Below are 26,242 nucleotides of genomic sequence, written 5' to 3'. Positions count from 1 at the left end.
GAGTGACTAGGGAAGATGATAGCATATTTCTTTCTTTTTCAAAAGAAAAAAATACAATGCTTTTGCCAGCAGGAAGCCAAGCTGCTTGTAGAAATATCTTAAAACTGAAAAACACTATTTGATTCTGAAGGTAAATGTGTTTGTTTGTATATGTGAATATAAAATACATTTAGCTTTAATTGCATGCCAATTTAGATCCAGATATCTGCTATTGTACATTTTACAGCAGTATTTTGGTTTGATTTTTTAATTGAAATTATATAAAAAATACATATATGCTCTGTTTTTCTATTGAATCTTAAATATAGAAGCAAAAATTATCTGAAACGTTCTTTCTACAATGTTTATTGTAAAAAAAAAACAAACCAAACAAACAACAAATGTTTTGCGTTTTATTATTCTTTCCCAAGGAAAAAGCCAAAGAAAGGGAATACAACACAAATGTGGTCATATTGTAATCCACTACTTGAAAAAAAAGTTCAGAATTACTTTTATGTAAGTAAAACTATTCAGGTCAAGTAAAATTCAGATTCTGTCTGTTTTCAGGCATTGTAGTCTCTACTTCTCCTCAACAGGTATGAACCAATACTATTCGCTTTTTCACTTGGTTGCAGCTGCATCAGTAATGATGGAGATTTGCCCATTTGTGCTTACAGCATAAACATAGATTTAAAGCTTACACAACTTTTCACAGAATGTTAGCAAAACTATCTTAAATTGTTATGTTTTAATACAACTTTAACAAATAACTGACAAAAATTTGTGCTTAGTTATAAGCTTAAAAATCTGCAATGTTTGTTGGTGTAAGAAATGAATAATTTGCAACCAAATAGCTATTAAAATTGTGTTTTGGCTCTCCATAGTGGAGCAAAGCTCTTTTATCTGGAACTAAACCACCCATTTAATTCTAATGTAGTTTGCAATCAGTGGAGTTATCTGTACTGAAAAATTGTGTTGCTTCTATCATTTGAGGCTTTGTGCTTTACTTTAAAGGTACATAAGTGATATTTCCTATGCTCTGTTGTATCACTGTGACTACTCTTATGGGTAGCCATATGTAATGAATTTGGTTCATAAAGATGAGATGCAAATCCTTGAAAGTTATCTGTGAATAATGAGCAATCTAATGGTTACACTGAGCTACAATTTATTATTTCTTAAATAGTGTTGCTAAAATAAGATGTTAGACCAAAAGACATGTATTTGGACTTCTTGTAGACAGCCTTTAAAATTAATATATATTGCATATAAAGTTATTTTGCTACTGCAGTTCTGTTCAAAGATAAGTTGTTGCAAGAAATACAATTTATTTGTTCAAATGAAATGGAAGTAAATATTTTAAGGGTTACAGAAAAAAAATTATTAAGTATTAATGAAATACAATTTACGGAGCACAATGGTATGAGGCTACAGTACAAAGTTCAGTCAATAGCAGAACTAGAATCTGTTTTCCATCCACCTAGAACCCATCACAACTGAAAAAAGGGGTATAAACAGTGAGGTAATAAGCTACATAAGGGCACAAGAAATTCAGATCTCCTATTTTCAGCATAAAATGTAAATTAATTTGAAAGTAGAATTCACAGAGCATGCATCTGAAAGACTAAGCTTTGATGAAAGTGCAGAAACTAAGTAATCTGAGTTTATTAATTTACAAAACAAGAGTTTTCAATAGATGAGCTTGACAAAGAAAATGAATATATTAGAATTTCCACTATGGAAATTGGAGCTCGGACAGAGCAATCACAGCAATAACACTAAAAAAAATCATTACTGTCTTGGCAGCTTTATTGTCTTCTAGAATGTGGGTTTTTCAGTTCTTTTAAATATTAGCATAGTATTAGTGCAACAGGTTCTGAGTTTGCTGATTTGAAATACCGTAGTATGTTATGAGTGAAGAGTTATCAAAAAGTTTGTGCTTCTTATGATGATGATGTTCTGGAATGAAACACCAGACTTTTTTATTATTTTTTTTCCAAGTGATCTCTATTTAAAAGCAAATTGTTTTCATTTAATGTGGAGGAATTTTTGTGAAAAATTATCTCATTAAAAAAATTCTTTCATTTAAATACTTAACAGAATAATTTTTGCCCATGGTTGTTTAAGGTTTAGCATTTGAAATGTATAGGCAGGAAATCAGCAAAATCAGGAAAAAAAAAAAAAAGAAGAAAAGAAATAACTCAGAGTTTCTGTTTGTGCAAACCTTTTTGTTCAAAATATGAAGTATGTAATCAGTATTGCCAGACAGCACTTACAGTTTTTAGCATTAGCAGTGCAGATCTGATGACCAGAAATACAACTGTCTTGGTGCAAGAATTTAGGAAAGATAATTGTTACAATATGCTGAAATTGTTAGAAGATTTTAATATGCCAGGAAATCAGAGCCAGAGAAATAATGAATCAGGACTCCTGGATGGTTATCTCCCATGCATATGGGAAATAATATTATATTCCAAAAAAAAAGTGGTTAGTAACTTGCCAAGGTGATAGTTATACCTTCCTTTTCAGGAGAAGACTTCAAGGAGAGTAGCAGTTGTCTAAACAAAAGCAAAAAGGATATTTGCTTCTCTAGTTCTAGGAATCAGTAAAAATACTGCTGATAAAACACATGTGCAGTTTCCCATCACTTTAAAAAAAAATGTATATATACAGCAGCAAGCAAGACCTTTAGATGATGGATCTTTCTCTCTCATGCCAATGAAGGCATTATGGAAGGAATTATTTTGAAGAATAAAAGTGTAAGTCAGATCAGACAGGAATTACTGACATATCTCCAATATGAGGTAGAATAATCTTCTCCTCTGTCAAAGGGATTTAATTGCTTGCCCTGACCTCCATCTGTTCTATTAATTGACTGCATTAGTTTCTGGTAGATATTTTTGGTTGGTATTATGCTTTATTAGTGAGATTTCTTAAGATGATATAGTAAAAGCACACAGGAAGGCATAACTCCTGACATGTGACAAGGTATATTTTTTTTCAGTCCTGACCTAAATCAGTTGACTGAGGGCAGGAAAAAATAGATCCTAGTTAACTTCCTAGTTAACTTGGCAGCTGCAAATTATCTTCTACTCTATTTTTTTCTGCAATATCATCCCATATGGATATGATAAAAGAAAAAAAAAAGGAAAAAAAGAAAATAAAAAATCCTTTACAAAATAAATGAATCCCCTTTACAAAATAAAAATTGATTTGATATTAATTAAATTGATAGGCTATATATTGCTCTATATATCTTACATATATCTATAAAAAGACTAAGGGAAGTTAGAAACAAATGACTAGGGAGTAGAAAAGATCCATAGGAAATTATTATGTTTTGGAGATAAGAACAAGCTAGTGGTGTGCACTCTATGAGAAAGATTTGAGAATTAGACAGGGGACTGATAAAGCCATGTGCAAAAGAGTAAAATGATGGAAGATACTCTTATAAGATGACACATTTTCAAGCTGGGGAGAACAAGACAGGTCTTGGAAAGGTACTGGGCCATGATGCTTTGTCATGAAATCATATGATTAACAGTTATTTCTCCTCATTATGAAAGGTGCTAGTGTATTTGCTTATCTTCTCCTGTTCTCCTTTTTCAACTGTGTTGAGAAATTTATAACATGCATTAATCTACAAAGCAGTTACTGTGAGTATTGCTGTTTGTTACACGGTAAAAGAAATCTGTGAGAAATCACATGATTTATTTCTTTATCTGTTTGTAATTTTGCAAGTGCCCATGTAGTTTTGCAGTCCTGTGAAAACAGGTAGAGTGTGCTAAATAATATGATAATAGTGTTGTACAGATTCTGTTAGAAAGTAATTCGTAAATAGTACTCATTGCATCAAAAAAGTAATGGAAATTTGTTTTCTGTCAAGTTGAGAGACAGAAGCAAAATGACCATAGCATTATATTGCTTTTACTCAAACCTATCAGCTCTACATTTGTAAAGACTAATGTTAGGTGTTAGTAAAGACTAATGTTAGGTATAGATGGTGAAAATAGATAAACTTGTTCACTGAGATATGATTTTGCTTCAAGGAAGATGCCATGCAGCAGTTTTCAAAATAACATAGAGATGGCTATGGAAATAATAATAATTAACAACAACAACAATAATAATAATGGAGGATAAAAGGAATTGAATTGTAGGCAAGGAAATACCTGAACTTTATTCTAAATCCTCTCTATGGAATTTCTTAGCAATCATCTGCATTATCTTTATTCAACCATCAGCAAGATTCATGAAAGTAACACTGGCAAAAGCAGCACTAAACCATGTCATTAAGCACGATGTCTACCCATCTTTTAAATACCTCCAGGTATGGTGATTCTACCACTTCCCTGGGAAGCCTGTTCTAATGTTTGACAACCCTTTCGGTGAAGAATTTTTTCTGAATATCTAGACTAAACCTCCTCTGGCACAACTTGAGGCCATTTCTTGTCCTATCGCTTGGTACTTGGGAGAAGAGACCGACACCCACCTCGCTACAACCTCCTTGAAGTAGTTGTAGAGACCAATAAGGTCTGCCCTCAGCCTCCTTTCCTCCAGGGTAAACAATCCCAGCTCCCTCAGCCACTCCTCATAAAACTTGTTCTCCAGACCCCTCACCAGCTTAATCCCCCTTCTCTGGACACACTCCAGCACCTCAATGTCTTTTTTGTAGTGTGCGGCCCAAATCTGGACACAGTATTCGAGGTGGGGCCTCACTAGTGCCAAGTACATGGGGACAACTACCTCCTGAGTCCTACTCACCATACTGTTCCTCATACAGGCCAGGATGCCGTTGGCCTTCTTGGCCACCTGGGCACACATATTCAGGTGGCTGTAAACCAACACCCCGAAGTCGTTTTCTGCCAGCCAGCTTTCCAGCCAGTCTTCCCCAAGCTGTTAGAGCTGCAGGGGGTTGTTGTGACACCAGTGCAGGACCTGACACTTAGTCTTATTGAATCTCATACCATTGGCCTTGGCCCATCAATCTAGCCTGTCCAGATCCCTCTGTAAAACCTTCCTATCCTCAAGGAGGTCGACAGTCCTGCCCAACTTGATGTCATCTGCAAATTTACTGAGGGTGCACTCGATTGCCTCATCCTGATCATTGATAAAGATATTAAAGAGAACAGGCCCCAGTACCAAGCCCTGGGGAACACCACTCATGACCAGACATCAGCTGGATTTAACTCCATTCACTACCACTCTCTGGGCTCGACCATCGAGGCAGTTTTCAACCCAGAGAAGAGTACACCTATCCAAACCATGAACAGCCAGTTTCTCCATAAGAATGCTTTGGGAAACAGTGTCAAAGGCTTTACTAAAGTCCAGGTAGACAAGATCCACAGTCTTTCCCTCATCCACCCAGCAGGTCACCTTCTCATAGAAGGAGATCAGGTTAGTCAAGCAGGACCTGCCTTTCATGAACCCACGCTGACTGGGGCTGATCTTCTGTTGTTCCTTCATGTGCCACATAATGGCACTCAGGATGATCTGTTCAATAACTTCTCCTGGCACCAAGGTCAGGCTGACAAACCTGTAGTTCCCTGGATCCTCCTTCCAGCCCTTCTTGTGGAAGGGTGTCACATTTGCTAACCTCCAGTCAACTGGGACCTCCCTGGTTAGCCGGGACTGCTGATAAATGATGAAAAGTGACTTGGTGAGCACTTCTGCCAGCTCCTGTCTAACAAAGAATGGAGATTCTCCTTAGTCCTCCTTTTATTGCTAATGTATTCATAGAAACTTTTTTCATTTTCCCTAACATCAGAAGCCAGGTTAAGTTTTAGTTGGACTTTGACCCTTTTAATTTCTCCCTGCATAGCATCCCAACATCTTTGTAGTCCTCATGAGTGGCAAAAGGATATAAACTCTACTTTTCTTCCTGATTTGCAACCATATTTCTCTGTTCAGCCAGGCCAGTCTTTCCCTCCAATGGCTCATTTTGGGCACATGGGGATGGCCTGCTTCTGCAACTTTAAGATTTCTTTCTTAAAAAACAGCCAGGCTTCCTGGAATCCTTTACCTTTCAGGACTGCCTTCCAAGGGACTCTGTCAAGCAGGCTCCTGAAAAGACCTAAGTCTGCCCTCTAGAAGTCCAAAGTGGCATCTTCCTCTACTTAGCTATGGAACAGTTAACTATGTCATCAAGGCTAATGACTTGAGCTCCTTAAACATAATCTTCAGAATATTTTCATGATGATTGGCTTCAACTAATATTTAATGTCAAATACCTACGTTATAATAGGAATAACTACTGCCTGAAGTGTATGCATCTGGTTTAGACAGAATGTCTAATTTTTTAAAAGTTAGTGAGACAAACATGACTTTAGTGATGTTTCCAAAGTAGAGAAGGTACCTTTTCATTGTGTTAGGGAAAGATGAAAACTTTCCAATAACAGGAGTGAAAGGATGAATGAGAGAAAAAATGACAATTTCTACATTTGTTGTTGGCTTTCCTTTTCTACTCAGACACCAGTTCTACATACTACAAAGCAAATCTGACATATTAGAGTTCTGAAAAGCCTTTGATGCATGAAAATATAATTAACTGATGGCTTTGAAGTTATGCATGTAGCAGAATGATAGAGGTTGTAATGCAGATAATTCTGAGAATTTTTTTTTTTTTTTACCTAAGAGAAAAGCATTCTCTTTGTAATTCTGAGATTTCTCCTGGAATTATTAAGACTATGAAAGATGATAGGTTTTTTATCATTTGGGGAGACTGGGGTTGGAATGGGAAGACCTTTTTAAGTGAATAGAAATTTACTTATATAACATTTCATTTTTATAACTTTTCTTTTCCCATCCCAGCCTAGCATTCTGTTCTTTTCTTCTTGCCCTTTTTGGCAACCAATAGATAAAGATGAAAATATAGTGATTCAGAAAAACAACCCAAATCTGATATTGAGACATCTTTGTCAAGTTTGTATGGAATTACTCTTTGCAGTATATCTTCTTGCTACTTTGTGTAAAAATTTTCGATTTTAGATTTCCAAAGAAATGGGATTTCAAAAGTCTGTTTCTTAGGATTCTAGATTTTGTTGTTGGATTCTGCTTAATATTTACTCAGCTTTTATTGTTGTTTTACAAATTAATCCTACTTTTGCTGTTATTCTTGTTGTTGTGTACATCCTCTCATATTACAGGTTTGTCAACATATTGGATGTAAAATGACAACCGTATTTCATTAATTTTCTGTAGGAACATAAGATCTATTTTTTTCCTCATTTTCCATATTTACGCAAAAAATGTACATTGTATAAAAGCAGGCACAGCCAACCTTGGGCATCAGGCATCCACCAGTAGGGAGAAAAGATCACGGATCACAAAACTGTTGGGGGATGGAAGTGACCTTCAGAGATCATCTAGTCCAACCCACCTGCCAAAGCACGTTCACCTAGAGCAGGCTGGACAGGAACACATCCAGGAGGGTTTTGAATATCTCCAGAGAAGGGGACTCCACAACCCCTCTGGGCAGCCTGTTCCAGTGCTCTGCTACCCTCAAAGTAAAGAAGTTCCTCCTCATGTTCAGATGGATCTTCCTGTGTTCCAACACGTGTTCATTGCCTCTTGTCCTGTCACCAGGCACCACTGAGAAGAGGCTGGCCCCATCCTCTTGATACCCATCCCTTAGATATTTATAAGCACTGATAAAATCTCCTCTCGGTCTTCTCTTCTCCAGGCTAAACAGACACAGATCTCTCAGCCTTTCTTCATAAGAGAGGTGCTCCATTCCCTTGATCATCTTTGTAAACCTCTGCTGGACTCTATCCAGTAGTTCCCTGTCCTTCTTGAACTGTGGGCCCAGAACTGAACATAATACTTCAGATGTAGCCACACCAGGGTACATTAGAGGGTGAGGATGGCCTCCCTCGACCTGCTGGCCATACTCTTTTTAATGCAGCCCAGGAGACCATTGGCCTTCTTGGTCACAAGGCCACATTACTGCCTCATTGTCAACTTGTTGTCCACCAGCACTCCAAGGTCTCTCTCTATAGAACTGCTTTCCAGCAGGTGAACCCCTAATCTGTAGTGGTGTGTGGGGTTATTCCTCCCTAGGTGGAGGACCCTACACTTACCCTTGTTGAATTTCATCAGGTTCCTGATGAAACCAGTCATTCCATTGTAGAAGCCTATGAGATTGGTCAAGCATGATTTGCCCTTGATGAATCCATGCTGACCACTCCCAATGACCCTGTTTTGTTCTTTATGGTCTGAGACAACATACAGGATAAGCTGTTCCATCACCTTACCAGGGGTAAGGTGGTCTGTAGTTTCCTAAAAAAAAAAAAAAAGAAGAAAAGAAATAACTCAGAGTTTCTGTTTGTGCAAACCTTTTTGTTCAAAATATGAAGTATGTAATCAGTATTGCCAGACAGCACTTACAGTTTTTAGCATTAGCAGTGCAGATCTGATGACCAGAAATACAACTGTCTTGGTGCAAGAATTTAGGAAAGATAATTGTTACAATATGCTGAAATTGTTAGAAGATTTTAATATGCCAGGAAATCAGAGCCAGAGAAATAATGAATCAGGACTCCTGGATGGTTATCTCCCATGCATATGGGAAATAATATTATATTCCAAAAAAAAAGTGGTTAGTAACTTGCCAAGGTGATAGTTATACCTTCCTTTTCAGGAGAAGACTTCAAGGAGAGTAGCAGTTGTCTAAACAAAAGCAAAAAGGATATTTGCTTCTCTAGTTCTAGGAATCAGTAAAAATACTGCTGATAAAACACATGTGCAGTTTCCCATCACTTTAAAAAAAAATGTATATATACAGCAGCAAGCAAGACCTTTAGATGATGGATCTTTCTCTCTCATGCCAATGAAGGCATTATGGAAGGAATTATTTTGAAGAATAAAAGTGTAAGTCAGATCAGACAGGAATTACTGACATATCTCCAATATGAGGTAGAATAATCTTCTCCTCTGTCAAAGGGATTTAATTGCTTGCCCTGACCTCCATCTGTTCTATTAATTGACTGCATTAGTTTCTGGTAGATATTTTTGGTTGGTATTATGCTTTATTAGTGAGATTTCTTAAGATGATATAGTAAAAGCACACAGGAAGGCATAACTCCTGACATGTGACAAGGTATATTTTTTTTCAGTCCTGACCTAAATCAGTTGACTGAGGGCAGGAAAAAATAGATCCTAGTTAACTTCCTAGTTAACTTGGCAGCTGCAAATTATCTTCTACTCTATTTTTTTCTGCAATATCATCCCATATGGATATGATAAAAGAAAAAAAAAAGGAAAAAAAGAAAATAAAAAATCCTTTACAAAATAAATGAATCCCCTTTACAAAATAAAAATTGATTTGATATTAATTAAATTGATAGGCTATATATTGCTCTATATATCTTACATATATCTATAAAAAGACTAAGGGAAGTTAGAAACAAATGACTAGGGAGTAGAAAAGATCCATAGGAAATTATTATGTTTTGGAGATAAGAACAAGCTAGTGGTGTGCACTCTATGAGAAAGATTTGAGAATTAGACAGGGGACTGATAAAGCCATGTGCAAAAGAGTAAAATGATGGAAGATACTCTTATAAGATGACACATTTTCAAGCTGGGGAGAACAAGACAGGTCTTGGAAAGGTACTGGGCCATGATGCTTTGTCATGAAATCATATGATTAACAGTTATTTCTCCTCATTATGAAAGGTGCTAGTGTATTTGCTTATCTTCTCCTGTTCTCCTTTTTCAACTGTGTTGAGAAATTTATAACATGCATTAATCTACAAAGCAGTTACTGTGAGTATTGCTGTTTGTTACACGGTAAAAGAAATCTGTGAGAAATCACATGATTTATTTCTTTATCTGTTTGTAATTTTGCAAGTGCCCATGTAGTTTTGCAGTCCTGTGAAAACAGGTAGAGTGTGCTAAATAATATGATAATAGTGTTGTACAGATTCTGTTAGAAAGTAATTCGTAAATAGTACTCATTGCATCAAAAAAGTAATGGAAATTTGTTTTCTGTCAAGTTGAGAGACAGAAGCAAAATGACCATAGCATTATATTGCTTTTACTCAAACCTATCAGCTCTACATTTGTAAAGACTAATGTTAGGTGTTAGTAAAGACTAATGTTAGGTATAGATGGTGAAAATAGATAAACTTGTTCACTGAGATATGATTTTGCTTCAAGGAAGATGCCATGCAGCAGTTTTCAAAATAACATAGAGATGGCTATGGAAATAATAATAATTAACAACAACAACAATAATAATAATGGAGGATAAAAGGAATTGAATTGTAGGCAAGGAAATACCTGAACTTTATTCTAAATCCTCTCTATGGAATTTCTTAGCAATCATCTGCATTATCTTTATTCAACCATCAGCAAGATTCATGAAAGTAACACTGGCAAAAGCAGCACTAAACCATGTCATTAAGCACGATGTCTACCCATCTTTTAAATACCTCCAGGTATGGTGATTCTACCACTTCCCTGGGAAGCCTGTTCTAATGTTTGACAACCCTTTCGGTGAAGAATTTTTTCTGAATATCTAGACTAAACCTCCTCTGGCACAACTTGAGGCCATTTCTTGTCCTATCGCTTGGTACTTGGGAGAAGAGACCGACACCCACCTCGCTACAACCTCCTTGAAGTAGTTGTAGAGACCAATAAGGTCTGCCCTCAGCCTCCTTTCCTCCAGGGTAAACAATCCCAGCTCCCTCAGCCACTCCTCATAAAACTTGTTCTCCAGACCCCTCACCAGCTTAATCCCCCTTCTCTGGACACACTCTAGCACCTCAATGTCTTTTTTGTAGTGTGCGGCCCAAATCTGGACACAGTATTCGAGGTGGGGCCTCACTAGTGCCAAGTACATGGGGACAACTACCTCCTGAGTCCTACTCACCATACTGTTCCTCATACAGGCCAGGATGCCGTTGGCCTTCTTGGCCACCTGGGCACACATATTCAGGTGGCTGTAAACCAACACCCCGAAGTCGTTTTCTGCCAGCCAGCTTTCCAGCCAGTCTTCCCCAAGCTGTTAGAGCTGCAGGGGGTTGTTGTGACACCAGTGCAGGACCTGACACTTAGTCTTATTGAATCTCATACCATTGGCCTTGGCCCATCAATCTAGCCTGTCCAGATCCCTCTGTAAAACCTTCCTATCCTCAAGGAGGTCGACAGTCCTGCCCAACTTGATGTCATCTGCAAATTTACTGAGGGTGCACTCGATTGCCTCATCCTGATCATTGATAAAGATATTAAAGAGAACAGGCCCCAGTACCAAGCCCTGGGGAACACCACTCATGACCAGACATCAGCTGGATTTAACTCCATTCACTACCACTCTCTGGGCTCGACCATCGAGGCAGTTTTCAACCCAGAGAAGAGTACACCTATCCAAACCATGAACAGCCAGTTTCTCCATAAGAATGCTTTGGGAAACAGTGTCAAAGGCTTTACTAAAGTCCAGGTAGACAAGATCCACAGTCTTTCCCTCATCCACCCAGCAGGTCACCTTCTCATAGAAGGAGATCAGGTTAGTCAAGCAGGACCTGCCTTTCATGAACCCACGCTGACTGGGGCTGATCTTCTGTTGTTCCTTCATGTGCCACATAATGGCACTCAGGATGATCTGTTCAATAACTTCTCCTGGCACCAAGGTCAGGCTGACAAACCTGTAGTTCCCTGGATCCTCCTTCCAGCCCTTCTTGTGGAAGGGTGTCACATTTGCTAACCTCCAGTCAACTGGGACCTCCCTGGTTAGCCGGGACTGCTGATAAATGATGAAAAGTGACTTGGTGAGCACTTCTGCCAGCTCCTGTCTAACAAAGAATGGAGATTCTCCTTAGTCCTCCTTTTATTGCTAATGTATTCATAGAAACTTTTTTCATTTTCCCTAACATCAGAAGCCAGGTTAAGTTTTAGTTGGACTTTGACCCTTTTAATTTCTCCCTGCATAGCATCCCAACATCTTTGTAGTCCTCATGAGTGGCAAAAGGATATAAACTCTACTTTTCTTCCTGATTTGCAACCATATTTCTCTGTTCAGCCAGGCCAGTCTTTCCCTCCAATGGCTCATTTTGGGCACATGGGGATGGCCTGCTTCTGCAACTTTAAGATTTCTTTCTTAAAAAACAGCCAGGCTTCCTGGAATCCTTTACCTTTCAGGACTGCCTTCCAAGGGACTCTGTCAAGCAGGCTCCTGAAAAGACCTAAGTCTGCCCTCTAGAAGTCCAAAGTGGCATCTTCCTCTACTTAGCTATGGAACAGTTAACTATGTCATCAAGGCTAATGACTTGAGCTCCTTAAACATAATCTTCAGAATATTTTCATGATGATTGGCTTCAACTAATATTTAATGTCAAATACCTACGTTATAATAGGAATAACTACTGCCTGAAGTGTATGCATCTGGTTTAGACAGAATGTCTAATTTTTTAAAAGTTAGTGAGACAAACATGACTTTAGTGATGTTTCCAAAGTAGAGAAGGTACCTTTTCATTGTGTTAGGGAAAGATGAAAACTTTCCAATAACAGGAGTGAAAGGATGAATGAGAGAAAAAATGACAATTTCTACATTTGTTGTTGGCTTTCCTTTTCTACTCAGACACCAGTTCTACATACTACAAAGCAAATCTGACATATTAGAGTTCTGAAAAGCCTTTGATGCATGAAAATATAATTAACTGATGGCTTTGAAGTTATGCATGTAGCAGAATGATAGAGGTTGTAATGCAGATAATTCTGAGAATTTTTTTTTTTTTTTACCTAAGAGAAAAGCATTCTCTTTGTAATTCTGAGATTTCTCCTGGAATTATTAAGACTATGAAAGATGATAGGTTTTTTATCATTTGGGGAGACTGGGGTTGGAATGGGAAGACCTTTTTAAGTGAATAGAAATTTACTTATATAACATTTCATTTTTATAACTTTTCTTTTCCCATCCCAGCCTAGCATTCTGTTCTTTTCTTCTTGCCCTTTTTGGCAACCAATAGATAAAGATGAAAATATAGTGATTCAGAAAAACAACCCAAATCTGATATTGAGACATCTTTGTCAAGTTTGTATGGAATTACTCTTTGCAGTATATCTTCTTGCTACTTTGTGTAAAAATTTTCGATTTTAGATTTCCAAAGAAATGGGATTTCAAAAGTCTGTTTCTTAGGATTCTAGATTTTGTTGTTGGATTCTGCTTAATATTTACTCAGCTTTTATTGTTGTTTTACAAATTAATCCTACTTTTGCTGTTATTCTTGTTGTTGTGTACATCCTCTCATATTACAGGTTTGTCAACATATTGGATGTAAAATGACAACCGTATTTCATTAATTTTCTGTAGGAACATAAGATCTATTTTTTTCCTCATTTTCCATATTTACGCAAAAAATGTACATTGTATAAAAGCAGGCACAGCCAACCTTGGGCATCAGGCATCCACCAGTAGGGAGAAAAGATCACGGATCACAAAACTGTTGGGGGATGGAAGTGACCTTCAGAGATCATCTAGTCCAACCCACCTGCCAAAGCACGTTCACCTAGAGCAGGCTGGACAGGAACACATCCAGGAGGGTTTTGAATATCTCCAGAGAAGGGGACTCCACAACCCCTCTGGGCAGCCTGTTCCAGTGCTCTGCTACCCTCAAAGTAAAGAAGTTCCTCCTCATGTTCAGATGGATCTTCCTGTGTTCCAACACGTGTTCATTGCCTCTTGTCCTGTCACCAGGCACCACTGAGAAGAGGCTGGCCCCATCCTCTTGATACCCATCCCTTAGATATTTATAAGCACTGATAAAATCTCCTCTCGGTCTTCTCTTCTCCAGGCTAAACAGACACAGATCTCTCAGCCTTTCTTCATAAGAGAGGTGCTCCATTCCCTTGATCCTCTTTGTAAACGTCTCCTGGACTCTATCCAGTAGTTCCCTGTCCTTCTTGAACTGTGGGCCCAGAACTGAACATAATACTTCAGATGTAGCCACACCAGGGTACATTAGAGGGTGAGGATGGCCTCCCTCGACCTGCTGGCCATACTCTTTTTAATGCAGCCCAGGAGACCATTGGCCTTCTTGGTCACAAGGCCACATTACTGCCTCATTGTCAACTTGTTGTCCACCAGCACTCCAAGGTCTCTCTCTATAGAACTGCTTTCCAGCAGGTGAACCCCTAATCTGTAGTGGTGTGTGGGGTTATTCCTCCCTAGGTGGAGGACCCTACACTTACCCTTGTTGAATTTCATCAGGTTCCTGATGAAACCAGTCATTCCATTGTAGAAGCCTATGAGATTGGTCAAGCATGATTTGCCCTTGATGAATCCATGCTGACCACTCCCAATGACCCTGTTTTGTTCTTTATGGTCTGAGACAACATACAGGATAAGCTGTTCCATCACCTTACCAGGGGTAAGGTGGTCTGTAGTTTCCTGGGTCTTCCTTCTTGCCCTTTTTGAAGACTGGCATGACATTAGCTTTCCTCCAGTCCCCAGGCACCTCGTCTGTTCTCCATGACCTTTCAAAGATGATGGAGAGCGGCTTTGCAATAACATCTACCAGCTCCCTCAGCAGTTATGGGTGCATCCCATCAGGGCCCATGGATTTGTGGGTGTCAGGTTTGCTTAAATGATCTCTAACCTAATTCTCCACAATTGAGAGAGAGTCTTCCTTACTCCAAGCTCTCTCTCCTACCTCTTACCCCAGGGTCTGGTGTTCCTGAGTGCCGGCCTTAGCAGTAAAGACTGAGGCAAAGCAGGCATTCAGTAACTCCGCCTTCTCTGCATCCTCCATCACCAGGGCACACACTCATTCAGCAGCACACCCGCATTTTCCCTAGTCTTCCTTTTACTGCTGATATAATTGAAGAAGTCCTTCTCATTGACCTTGACATTTCTTGCCAGGTTTAATTTCAAGCAGGCCGTAGCCTTCCTTGTTGCATCTCTGCATACTCTGACAGTGCTCCTATACTTCTCCCAAGTGGCCGTCCTTTTTTCCCCAGTCTATAAGCTTCCTTCTTTCATCTGATTTTTCCTGGAAGCTCCCGGTTCATCCATGCAGGTTTCCTGCCTCCTTTTTCTGATTTCTGGCTTCTAGGGATGTACTGATCTTGAGCTTGGAGGAAGTGGTGCTTAAATATTAGCCAGCTGTCTTTCACTCCCACTTCCTTCAAGAACCTTAGCCCATGGGATTCCTTGAAGTTGGTCTTTGAAAAGGCCAGAGTCAGGTCTCTTGAAGTTCAGGGTTGTAATTCTACGTTTTGTCCTGCTTCTTCCACACAGGTTCCTGAACTCTACCACTTCATGGTCACTGCAGCCAAGGCTACCCCCGACCTTCACATCCCCAACCAGACATTTTTTGTTTGTCAGTACAGGGTCCATCAGAGCTCCTCTCCTCTTTGGTGCCTTCACCACCTTTGTCAAGAAGTTATCAATGCTCTGCAGAAATCTCTGGGACTGTATGTGCCAGGCATGGTATTGTTTTGCCCATGAGGCTATGTCTCTTTGTAAATAAAATGGCCCAGGTCCCATTCTCTTCCCCTAAGGCCACATAGCATATCACAGCTTGCATCTCAATAGTGAAAAACTTTCTTAACTTAAAATAAAAAAAATAAAAAAAAGCCTTATTTGTACTGTCTGTTGAGGAGAACCTCCTCCAGCCCAGCCTATCCTGTTCCCTGGTCATGCCTGTACACTGTCTGGAAAGTATGAATACTGTGGCAGGACAGTGCTGGAGCCCACACTCTAGCTCTAGTTTACTGCTTAGACCTAAATTCCAGTGCTTACTGCACTGGCCTAAAAACAGAGTAATATCTGGATTGATAATGGCACCTCTGTATAGTATTGTGGATCCACAGTGTATAATATAATTCACAACTCCCAGTACTTGCATCAACTAGAAAGTTAAGAATTTTACACTGCATTATGAGTTCAGCATAGACAGGACAGTAAGCAGAGTATATGATATGGATTGTCTTCTAGGCAAGTTTTTAAGCTCAGAGTTTGATGGGGAGAGGGGAAAGCATTATTCAGCATAGTAATAATTGCCTTGTTATTGTCTCCTAAGATTTAGTGAGTGATTCTAGTGATATTATCCTTCATAACATTTTGTGGAGACTTGCCTTGCTGAGACAAGCTCTTTCCTTTTAAATATAAAGGGCTCAAGCCAGCATATAGCAGGAGAAAGCCCACTAGATTAGGAGGAGAGCAGCACACAACAGAAGTTCAAGGGCATTCTTCCCTTCTGCTGGTGAAATTGTCCACTTTCTAGCAAAGAAAGAAAACTTAAGGGGAAGAGTAAGTTGGGACAGTCCACAGTCCCAATTTGTACTTAATGAAATGATTCTCCTACAAACTGCATGAGGCTTGCTTGAAAGTGAGAAAACCTGTCCAGGGGAGTTTCAGCTTTATGGGGCTGCAAAGTTACAGTTTTCTCGTAGTCCACGGGTGAGAATCGTAGAGCAAAAGTCTTTCAGTTTAGGATTGACAATGTGGCACACAGAATTCATAGCTGTCCCAGCCTTATTTGAAATCCAATGTTTGTAACTTGAAAGGTGGGAGGTGTGGGTTTAGACTTCTTCAGGTTAATGAGTGTAGTCACTCAACTCTCCCATTTCCAGGATGAGTGCATAATTGTGACATTATCATATGAATGAAGGTAGTATCACCGCCTGGTAACTGAACTAAGTAATGCAATGAAAATGTCATGCCCGTGTCTCCTGTGTAATTCAGTTCTAGGAATTTGTATAAAAGAGCAGCAACTGAGTTTTTTTAGCCATATAATATATTGGGGTGGGGAAGCCACATGCCTAGCTGGTTTAAATTGCTTTTCCCACCCTGTTTTTGATTATTGTAACATTTGTAATGTTTCCTTTTCTTAGATTGTAATGACAACAGGAAGATATCAAATTCTAATCATTAAATAGCCTCAAGAGATCGAATTGCCTAACAATCAATCCCTAAGACAGTTTCTCAGTTGGTTCAGACAGGAGTTCTAGTTTCTTCCATCCCTGAGGAGAGCACACACATAAGCTTAATGATGAAGAGAGAGGGGAATGAGATCTGTGAGTTTCCCTGTTTAATATTTGGACAAAACCTGATAGATTTCCTTAAGAATTTTCCTTTTCAGGCATTTGACCTTTCTTACTGGAGAGAAGTTAGATCCACTCCATGTAGAAATGTTTATTTTTTAATGTCTTGCAGTGGTAATAGGCAATGAACTTTGATATTTTTGAAGATTTATTAACATTATAAAGGTCTCTTCTGCAAACCTAAAAAAATGTATAAATGGCTGATTTTTGTATGCATGTTTTCATTTTCTTATATCCATAAATGATTTTTTTTACTCCAGGCATAAGAAATTTTGCTCTACAGGAGCTTTTGCCTTACAGAAACGTAGGGCTGAACATCCTGTTTAAATCATAACCTTTTCCTTTGGAGTAACACGTCTGAATTCAAGAAAACAGAGGTGCAGAAAAGAAATAAAGAGAGACCCAGAGCATGTTACATTTCTTTTACAAGGTCATATCAAAAGTAAAAGCTGGAAATTAAGTCAGCAGTTGTGCTAGACTGTACTGGTGCTATTTTTTGTACATTTCCATAAAATATGCACTTGAAGGGTGTATTTTCTTAAGACTTTGCAGCCACAATTTGGCAAAGACTATCAAACAAATTAATGTATCTTGTGATCATCATCCATGGTCATATTTTAGGCATTGGGCTCTTTCTGAACAAAAAGACTTAGTAATGTGTCACACTACCTCACAGTCAAACTTAATTGTTGCTTTATTATTTGAGAGTGTGTCATGACCTCCCTTGCATCTTAGGTTCTGGCATTTGAATGGATCCAGTGTCCATTCAGTTGTAGGACAGTTAAATTCATATCATTAATGATCAAATTTTGATCTGAGTGGAACACAGCTGGAATTTTTGGATAATTAGTTATTTAAAGTTTATGTTTATAAAGAGCTTATGCCTCCTAATATTGACACCTCATATTTGTATGCAATCTTCATCAGTTTATCTCAAGAAGCAGAAAGTGTCATGAAGATTGTTTAACCACTGAAATTTTTACATGTTTCTTGTGTGCAATACCAGCGGAAATTAGACTTGAAAAGTCACTGAGATAATTGCAAATGTCTTAACGGAGCACTTCCAGTGAGTCTTGAGTCCTTCTGGCCATAATGTTTTTTTATTATTTTAAATACAGGGAAAAAAAAAGGAAATTATATCTCTGTTCAACAATAGCTTTTAATAATTAGATTCAAATGCTTGATTTTTTAGAGAATGCTTAAGAAGTATATTTCTTTGGGTTCTTTTTTGAAAAGGAGTGATGTTCACACTTTTTCTTTCCCTCCACTTACTTTTCAAACTGTTTTCATTATTGAGAGAATTGCAGTTTTCAAAAACAATGTAGAGACCACAGAGCTTTTTCTTATAATCCCATCTTTCTTTCTGATAGTGTATGAGACTTAGAAATTCAGAGTAAGAATAGTAGCCGCAGGCAAGAAACAATGATACGAAATAAATGTGTCTATTTTCTGAAAAGTAAATGGTGATTGTAGTTTCTAACCTGAGGGATCTACTGACATTGTCCAAGCCTATATGAGAGACTTACTGGAGAAATTCATAGGAAGGTAAATGCTGGATGTTATTTCAAAAAAAATAAAAGAGGTTAATTTAATGTTTGTATATAAATTGTATTGCTTTTCAGTCTTTATTTCCATATTAAGGGAAAAAAAAAGAATCTACCTTTGTGTTTCAGTTATTTCTAACCATAAATCTAAAACTAATTTCAAGATCCATAGTGATGTTTGTATAGCTGACATTTATTTTCACTTTAAGAAAGGGTATGTCATAGTTCTTAACTTTGTGTTACTGATATTTTACTTTCTTTTCACGTCAAATCTTTAAATCTTCAAGACAATATTAACTGTGAATTAATAGGGGATATTTTAGAATGTGATGTAAAAGACAAATGCTAGAATTCTGAATTACTAAAAGCCCCTCCAATCTGTATTGCCTGCTGATTTGTTGTGACTGAACAGCAATGTACTGCCACAGAAATCATATTGATGTATAACTTGGTTAATCCATTAATCATCCCCAGTGAAGTTTGTAATGCTAAGTTAGGGTTATTATAAGTCTGGATTTGGTTGGTTTTTGCAGGGTTTTTTGTCTGTTTGTTTGTTTTAAATAATTAATAATATATTGTTAAAATCTATTCTTAGTAGGAAAATGAGTACGAAACCCCAACTCAATAAACATACAGCTTCTATTAGGAAAAATAATTTCTTATAAGGCTGCTGCATGTTAATTTGAAATCAGGCATTGCTATAGTTATAGTTCTGAGTTTTAAAATATATATGATTGGCCAATTTCAGTTAATAACCTTTCCATGAACCTTCTAAGTAATCTAATCCAGTAACTGCACATTAGTTCATGATTGATGTTCCTTTGTGGTGTTCACTATGACTTTGACTTTTCAGAATGACTTTATGTCACATGAGGAAGAATGAAGCTTTGCTCATTTCAATGTATCAAGAAAATAGTCCTAGAAGTTGGGAAAAAAAACCCTAAAGAAATTATAACTATGGATGTAAGATGAAATGCTGAATTTGAGTTAGAGTTACGGAAAACAACTGTGTGACTACTTTTTGCCAAAGTTCTAAATTATATATATGTATTGCTAAAATGCTGTAGGTATATTCACAAAATGCTATGCCTTGGGTAGTTTTTATTTACAGTATCCTGGCACCACATTAATTATTACAGTTTTATATATGTTTAAAACAGAATAATATTTTTTATATTTCTTTTATTTAAAAAAACCAACCACCACCTGAAAAAAACCCAAATGCAAACACACAAAAAAACCCAACAAAACAAAACAACAAAACAAAAAACAAATAACCAAACCCCCACTTTATTTCATAACTTTCAAAATTATATCTTTCAAGAAGAGGAGGAGAAGGGAAAGAAGAAAAGCCACAATTGATGTTCTTTGCAAAGGAAGTACTTATGAAATCCCCATATTCTGTGAAGTACATTAAATACTCTACACAAGATATCACTATGAGGAGAATCTGAAGTTCTATTGGTTATGTTATTTGTTATATTTATTGTGTTGACTAGCCAGTGACTCTGAGGGTTCAGCTAATCAAGCCGACTGTATGCTTTCAGAGCATGTGTCTAAAGAGGGAAAAGTGAGTGTTTAACCCTCATTCTGTATGGAGATACAATTTATGTACACAGCAAAAACCTTGCCCCAGGGACTTTGAGCAGAAGGGAGGGACAGAGACTGAAGGTAGTCAGCGACTGAAAGCTGAGGTGCACTGTAGTGCATTAGTTGGTTTAGATAAAGCCTGAGAAACTCTAGGAAATCTGTGCAGACCTCAGTCTCCAGTGCTCATATAATCAATAATTGTGTTTGGTTTTCTTGTGACTGTCCATGACCCGTACAAGCAGGTCAAAAAAACTTGAAATCACTTAAGAGCTTTCTATTCCACCCTGGAGCAAAGAGGACTTTCAAGCCATGTCTCATTTCCCCAGCAGGTACAGAATTAGTATAGAGCTACCAACATACTCATCTGCTTAAGCTGAGAAAGTGCTAACTTCCAGATCCCGGAAACCATCAGGCTAGCCCTAAAGGCCTGATTCATGGGCTATTTAAGTGTCTCTAAGTGTGGCTTGGGGCATAGATTTGTAATCAAGTACAAGCAGTGTTTCTAGTTGATGCACATCCATGTTAACTTCAATTTTCATTTACTTCAAAGGCCATAAATATCTCATTAGCCTCAAATTATACTCCTCTGCCAATAAAGAAGTCATGTATGAATGTATGTGATTTCAGATCTTCTTTAACTTCTCTCTGTGTGTTGTGTTGCCAGGAGTTGAAATTTTAACTGAATATTTTGATTTGGATTGATTAATTTTGATTGTTTGAATGGGTGAGGCTTCCAACTGGAAGTTTTTGCAAGCAAGTTTATGCATATTTTTCTAACACTTGAAGCAGTAAAAAAAAGAACAGAAAACTATGACACTAATAGTGATAATAAATAAAGACATGACAAGTACATTTCTTCCTGTAGGATCAGTATGTAAAAGTGTATTAAATAGCTGACTGGATACATACAGATGTGCATCAAACTGGTTTTGATATACTGCCTAAAACCATTCTAAAATATGTACAGTTTTATATTTTGGATTAATCTCTAATTGCTATCTGTGACTTTCTACAGCTCCCAACCTTTTTAATTATGCACATAGCAAAATCAGCTGGTTTATTAATGTATAACTAGCATGCTTTCTTCTTTATCTCTCGATATTTTTATGAAAATTATTCCATGTATCTTTCTCTGCATATGAATGTGTATGTATTTCATTTGTGAAACTAACATGAAAATGATAATTTCTCTAGTAATAAGTCAATAAACTGAAAAGTGGGGTATTTTCTCCCTAATACTGTCTTCACAAAGCAGTTTTCTTCATGAGGCTTCTGTTTAAAGTCTTATTCTAAACAGAGATCATAGATAATTTATTACTTATATGAAATTTTGGAAGAGACCTGTTTAATAAGAAATTATTAAAAACATTGATTGCTTCTGTTTCCTTTTAACTGGCTAACAACAATAACTTTTAATAACAAGAACATGTTACAGTAAATAGTGGTTTTATTCTGACTTGACTTATAATTGCTCTTGTATGGTATATCCCTTGCCTGTGTTAGTGCACTTGTCACTATTTGCTGTTTGTTTATGCTTTTGCACTGGTTGGCAAAGGCTGCAGGTCCATTGTAGGTCAGAGAGTGGGGCTGAGAGCGCTGACTATATTCTGTGTGTTAGCCCATTGTTTGTTTCCGTATGGATTTTAGGAAACAATTCCTTACGGAAAAGTCCAGTTCATAAAATCTAAATGTCTATGTGTGAATAAATCAGAAATGCAAACTTTGCATGTTTCTGTTGAGGTAGAGGGGAAAATAACATATGTTGTATGAGTGTGTTTAATACCCACAAAACTAACTTTTGTTGGTCTTATTTACTAGATAAGGAATGAGATAGCAAATTCAGCCAGGCCAGTAATTAATATTTCCCTTTTCTTGTCCTTTCACCCTACTCAAAATAACAGCATATAACCAGATATCTGATCCAAAGATACCCTGTAATTAGTATAGATAAATATTATTTATGAAGTCACATTGTATCAACTGAGGCTTTCCACTCTCCTTCATGTTAGTATTTTTCATTCTCTCCATGCTGGTAATTTGTTCACTCTTGTTCATTTGTCATTCCCATTTGCTTTTCTTGTTTTGTTTCTTCGTTTTCATTTGCTGTTTGCCCAGAGAAGTTTTTTCTTTATCCATTTTTCATCATCTGGATGTCAATGTCTTTCCTTTCACCTTTCAAATTTTCTCAGTGCTTTATTCTACGTTTTTTCTCATAATTTCATTACACACTTCTGCAGTGTGGGTATCAAGGGAATAGAATCTATTGCTCCTCCCTGAGCTTAGATTAAATCCTCCATTGGGTACAAATGGAAAAATCTGCTTTGTGCTGTATGGTCAGAAAAGTGTACCAAAGCCAGGATGGGAGACAGCATGAGGGAACAGTACCCAAAATCAATTGCCTGCTGCTGACTTATGTTGTTACAGATGGCAGCAGAAATCAGATGGGAAGGCAGTGCTTGAGGAGGAATTTTGGATGACTGGTAGCCAGCTGACCACCCTGAGTGGTAGGGAGCAGCCAGAGTGGGTCTTCCCCACGGGGGAGGATGGGCCAGGAGCTGCAGGCACTGCATTGCTGATGGGACATCGTCCTAAAGTACCCCATCAAGGCTGGCTGTGGACAGGGACAGGACCCTGCCACGTCCCAACAATTATCAGGACAGGCAGGGTGAGGACTCAGGTCCAAGGTCGACCTGGGGTCCAGACAGGGCAAGATCCAGGCTGGGCATGGGGATGGGCATGAGGCTGCCTGGAGCATATCTCAGGCAGGGAGTGATGTCCATGGTGGTGCCCTTCAGGACATGACATTTAGAGCTGTTACTGCTTCGTCCTTCAGAAATTATGCTTAGATTACAAGTCTTTCAGAGACAGTATTTGAGCCTATTAACTACCAGTGAAAACGTCAATAGAAATTTTGGTTCACCACAAATATGTATCTGAAATTTTTCTGGCCTGAGGTGTTCAAGTGTTTAAAAAACTATGTGGTACAAGTGCTAAAATGAAGTCATTGAAGAATTCCAGGGGTTTTGAAAGAACAAAATTACTTTCTTTCAAATCCCTTTCTTGTCTAAAATAATCATCATAGATGTCTCCTGTGGTTATTTTTGGGTTGTTTGGAGGATTTCTGTCGGTTTGGTTTGGATTTTTTTTTTGTTTTGCCTTTTTTTTTTTGTGTGTGTGTAATTTGACATCACTGTCAATAGCTACTTCCCTTGCTTTTTTCTGCACTTGAAAACTGATTTTAGATCTTTATGAGACAGTGTCCTGACTTTGTGGTACACTTATATAAGCTTTATATATAAGCTTGTGTTCATCCTATCAAATGTAAAGCATGAATATCAGTTTCCTATATCAAGGATTTTTTTAGTTGTTATCTGAGGGTTTGAATTGGATAATGGGTAAAAAGAAATGTCATTTCTTTGGGCAGGGAGGAGAATGTAAGTATTATCAAGTACCATGTGTTTATTTATGCTACCTGTAATGGTTGCATATGTATGTGACTTGTATGTCATTAAAAATTAACAGAATTATTGTATGAATTGCCCTCTACAAATTAAAAGTTGGGCCATGCAAGAAGGTAATACTACATAGTTGTAACTCTATGTAGATCAAAATTTGACTTTTGAGAGATTGTATCATGCTTTTTTTTTTCCAGTTTCCATTGATCCTTTTTGTCAGACAGAACAAAGAAAACAGATATGAAAACCATATCTGTTTGAAACTTAGGAAAACTAACTGTTCTCACACTTGATTTGAACTAATGTGATGCTATTACATTAACTGGAATTTCCAAATTAGATGGAGGTAGATTAGGTTGTCATACTGAATAGCAGGCATACCTGTGAAAAATACTGTACAGAAGTCATATCATAACAAAGAAATTATCCAGTGCAGCAAACATTTAATGAATATTTCCTGTGGGAGCACAGATATGCTTAAAAAGGAGATGCTGTTTATTTGGGGCAGAAAATTGCCTGGAGCTAGCACTTAAATGTGATACCTTCCTGAAAGCAGCAATGTTTGGGCTGTGGTTTGGTTTGAAAGCATATACAGAAGCAGAAATACTTGGTTTGTGGTATAACCTCTGACAAGCTTGTGGCTTCAATTTGGCTTGTGGCTCTCTTACCTTATGTATCTTTAGAAACACATAGCTAACCACAGTGCCTAACATCTCTGGACCTTGGAATGGAAGTAGTGTGTGAATTTAATTGTTTGGTTTGGGTTGGGGTTTTTTTGTTGGTTTTTTGTTTGTTTGGTTGGTTTGGGTTTTTGGGGGTTTTTTTTAATTATTTTTTTTAATTTTATTTTATTTATTTATGCCCATATGAATGTGTCTGTTGATTTGAATTGCTTATTTTCTCTTGGCCACAGGCTGACTGAGTGGGCTGGACTTCACTGGAATAAAACCATTTCGCTGGTGACGTGGAATAACTGTGGATCTCTCCCCACGCTATTTGCTGGGAAGTGCTGCACATTGCCAGGATTAAGCCAACGCTGAAATCTGGGATGGGCCTTAGGGGCAAACACTCCCTTCTTTCTTCTGACATTGGGATTTGTCTACGGCCAGTCAGCTGAGGCACCTACTACACAGCAGCTTTTGGTTTTTCACTGCCTGAACAAGGTTACGTTTTCCCTCACTTCATCTCCCTTTGACAACTTTTTTATTTTGTTAGTTTTCATTTTCCTTGACTGATTAATTTTCTCCTGGCTGTGGAAAAAAGAGCCCTGCTGATGTTGATTTAAATAATGTCGAAACCAATGGGACTCCTATGGCTGCCTTTGATCTTCACCCCAGTGTGTGTCATGTTGAATTCTAACTTCCTCCTGTGGATAACTGCACTGGCTATAAGATTTACTCTCATCGATGGCCAAGCGCAATACCCAGTCGTTACCACAAATTATGGCAAAATACGTGGTTTAAGAACACCTTTGCCTAATGAGATCCTTGGTCCAGTGGAGCAGTACCTGGGTGTTCCTTATGCCTCTCCTCCGACCGGAGAAAGGCGATTTCAGCCCCCCGAGCCACCATCATCTTGGACGGGTGTCCGCAACGCCACACAGTTTGCTGCCGTCTGCCCTCAGTACCTGGATGAGAGGTCACTGCTCAATGACATGCTACCAGTCTGGTTTACAGCCAATCTGGATACTGTGGTGACATATGTTCAAGATCAAAATGAAGACTGTCTGTATTTGAATATCTATGTGCCGACAGAGGACGGTAAGTACTCTAAGGACCACACTACAGTACACTCACCAGTTCTGCACGGGAATAGTAGCCAGGTCTTCAAAGCATCTTGTTCAGTTTCCTCCATGTTTTATCTGTGGAAATGGATCACACCTCTGAACATGCATTATAAATAGTACTTTGTAGACAGAACGTGCTTGCATTAGTTCTCTTTCATGTTTCATTCTAACACCAAACCACAATTTCCTTTGCAGGCAAATGCCAGGGTGTGTAAACCTGCCTTAAGTTTACATATGAACTACAGCTGAGCATCACTGACAAGAGAGGAAAGGGGAAATAAACATTACCCAGAAGTAATGCATTTATTTTCCCATGTATGTATGGTACAAATACTGCCACATACTAATTTTTAAAGAAAAATTTTCCTTTTTTTTTCCTTTAGTTTTATTATAACACCTCTGAGTCTACTGCTACCTCTTCTTGATTTTTATCAATAATAGAAAATTGTTATAGAAGTTCAGTCTGCAGTTTTTTCCCAGTGAAACTTTTCAGTCCAACTTATTTTTCTTCATTCACTAAATTTGGAATGAAGTAAACATGATTTTGTTATGCAGAGCTGAACAGATGGCCTTAAACTTTCATCTGTTTTCTGCAATCCTTTTTCAAGAGGGACACTTTAAAGTACCTTCTATAGACAGAAAAGATAAACACAATTGGTAGCACACAAATCTTTGAATGTCTTCATGATCTCAATCTTGAAATTCTAGCCTTATGGAATTCTGAATGTATTTTTTTTCATTCTCAGTGGTATTGCTTCCTGTAGACAAGAAGACTTGTTTTCTTCAGGCCCCAAATGAGTTAAGTTCATTCTCTATCACAAGGAAATAAAAAATTCTACTGGCAA

The 26,242-nt window shown here is 37.9% G+C and overlaps 1 protein-coding gene across 3 annotated transcripts in view; it reads left to right on the top strand.

The window, feature by feature from the left end:
- NLGN4X (neuroligin 4, X-linked) overlaps positions 1–26,242 on the top strand; it is a 203,645-nt gene that overhangs the window by 38,694 nt on the left and 138,709 nt on the right. For all 3 annotated transcript variants that reach the window (XM_014960241.1, XM_014960239.1, XM_014960240.1), the window contains exon 3: positions 24,525–25,371. In XM_014960241.1, coding sequence (XP_014815727.1) covers positions 24,900–25,371 — 472 coding nt within the window. In that variant the 5' untranslated portion in view covers positions 24,525–24,899. The remainder of the gene's footprint in view (positions 1–24,524; positions 25,372–26,242) is intronic.

The sequence above is a fragment of the Calidris pugnax genome, unplaced genomic scaffold, assembly GCF_001431845.1.
Source record: "Calidris pugnax isolate Ruff unplaced genomic scaffold, ASM143184v1 scaffold188, whole genome shotgun sequence".
NCBI lineage: Eukaryota > Metazoa > Chordata > Aves > Charadriiformes > Scolopacidae > Calidris > Calidris pugnax.
This window is presented reverse-complemented; position numbering and strand designations above follow the sequence as displayed.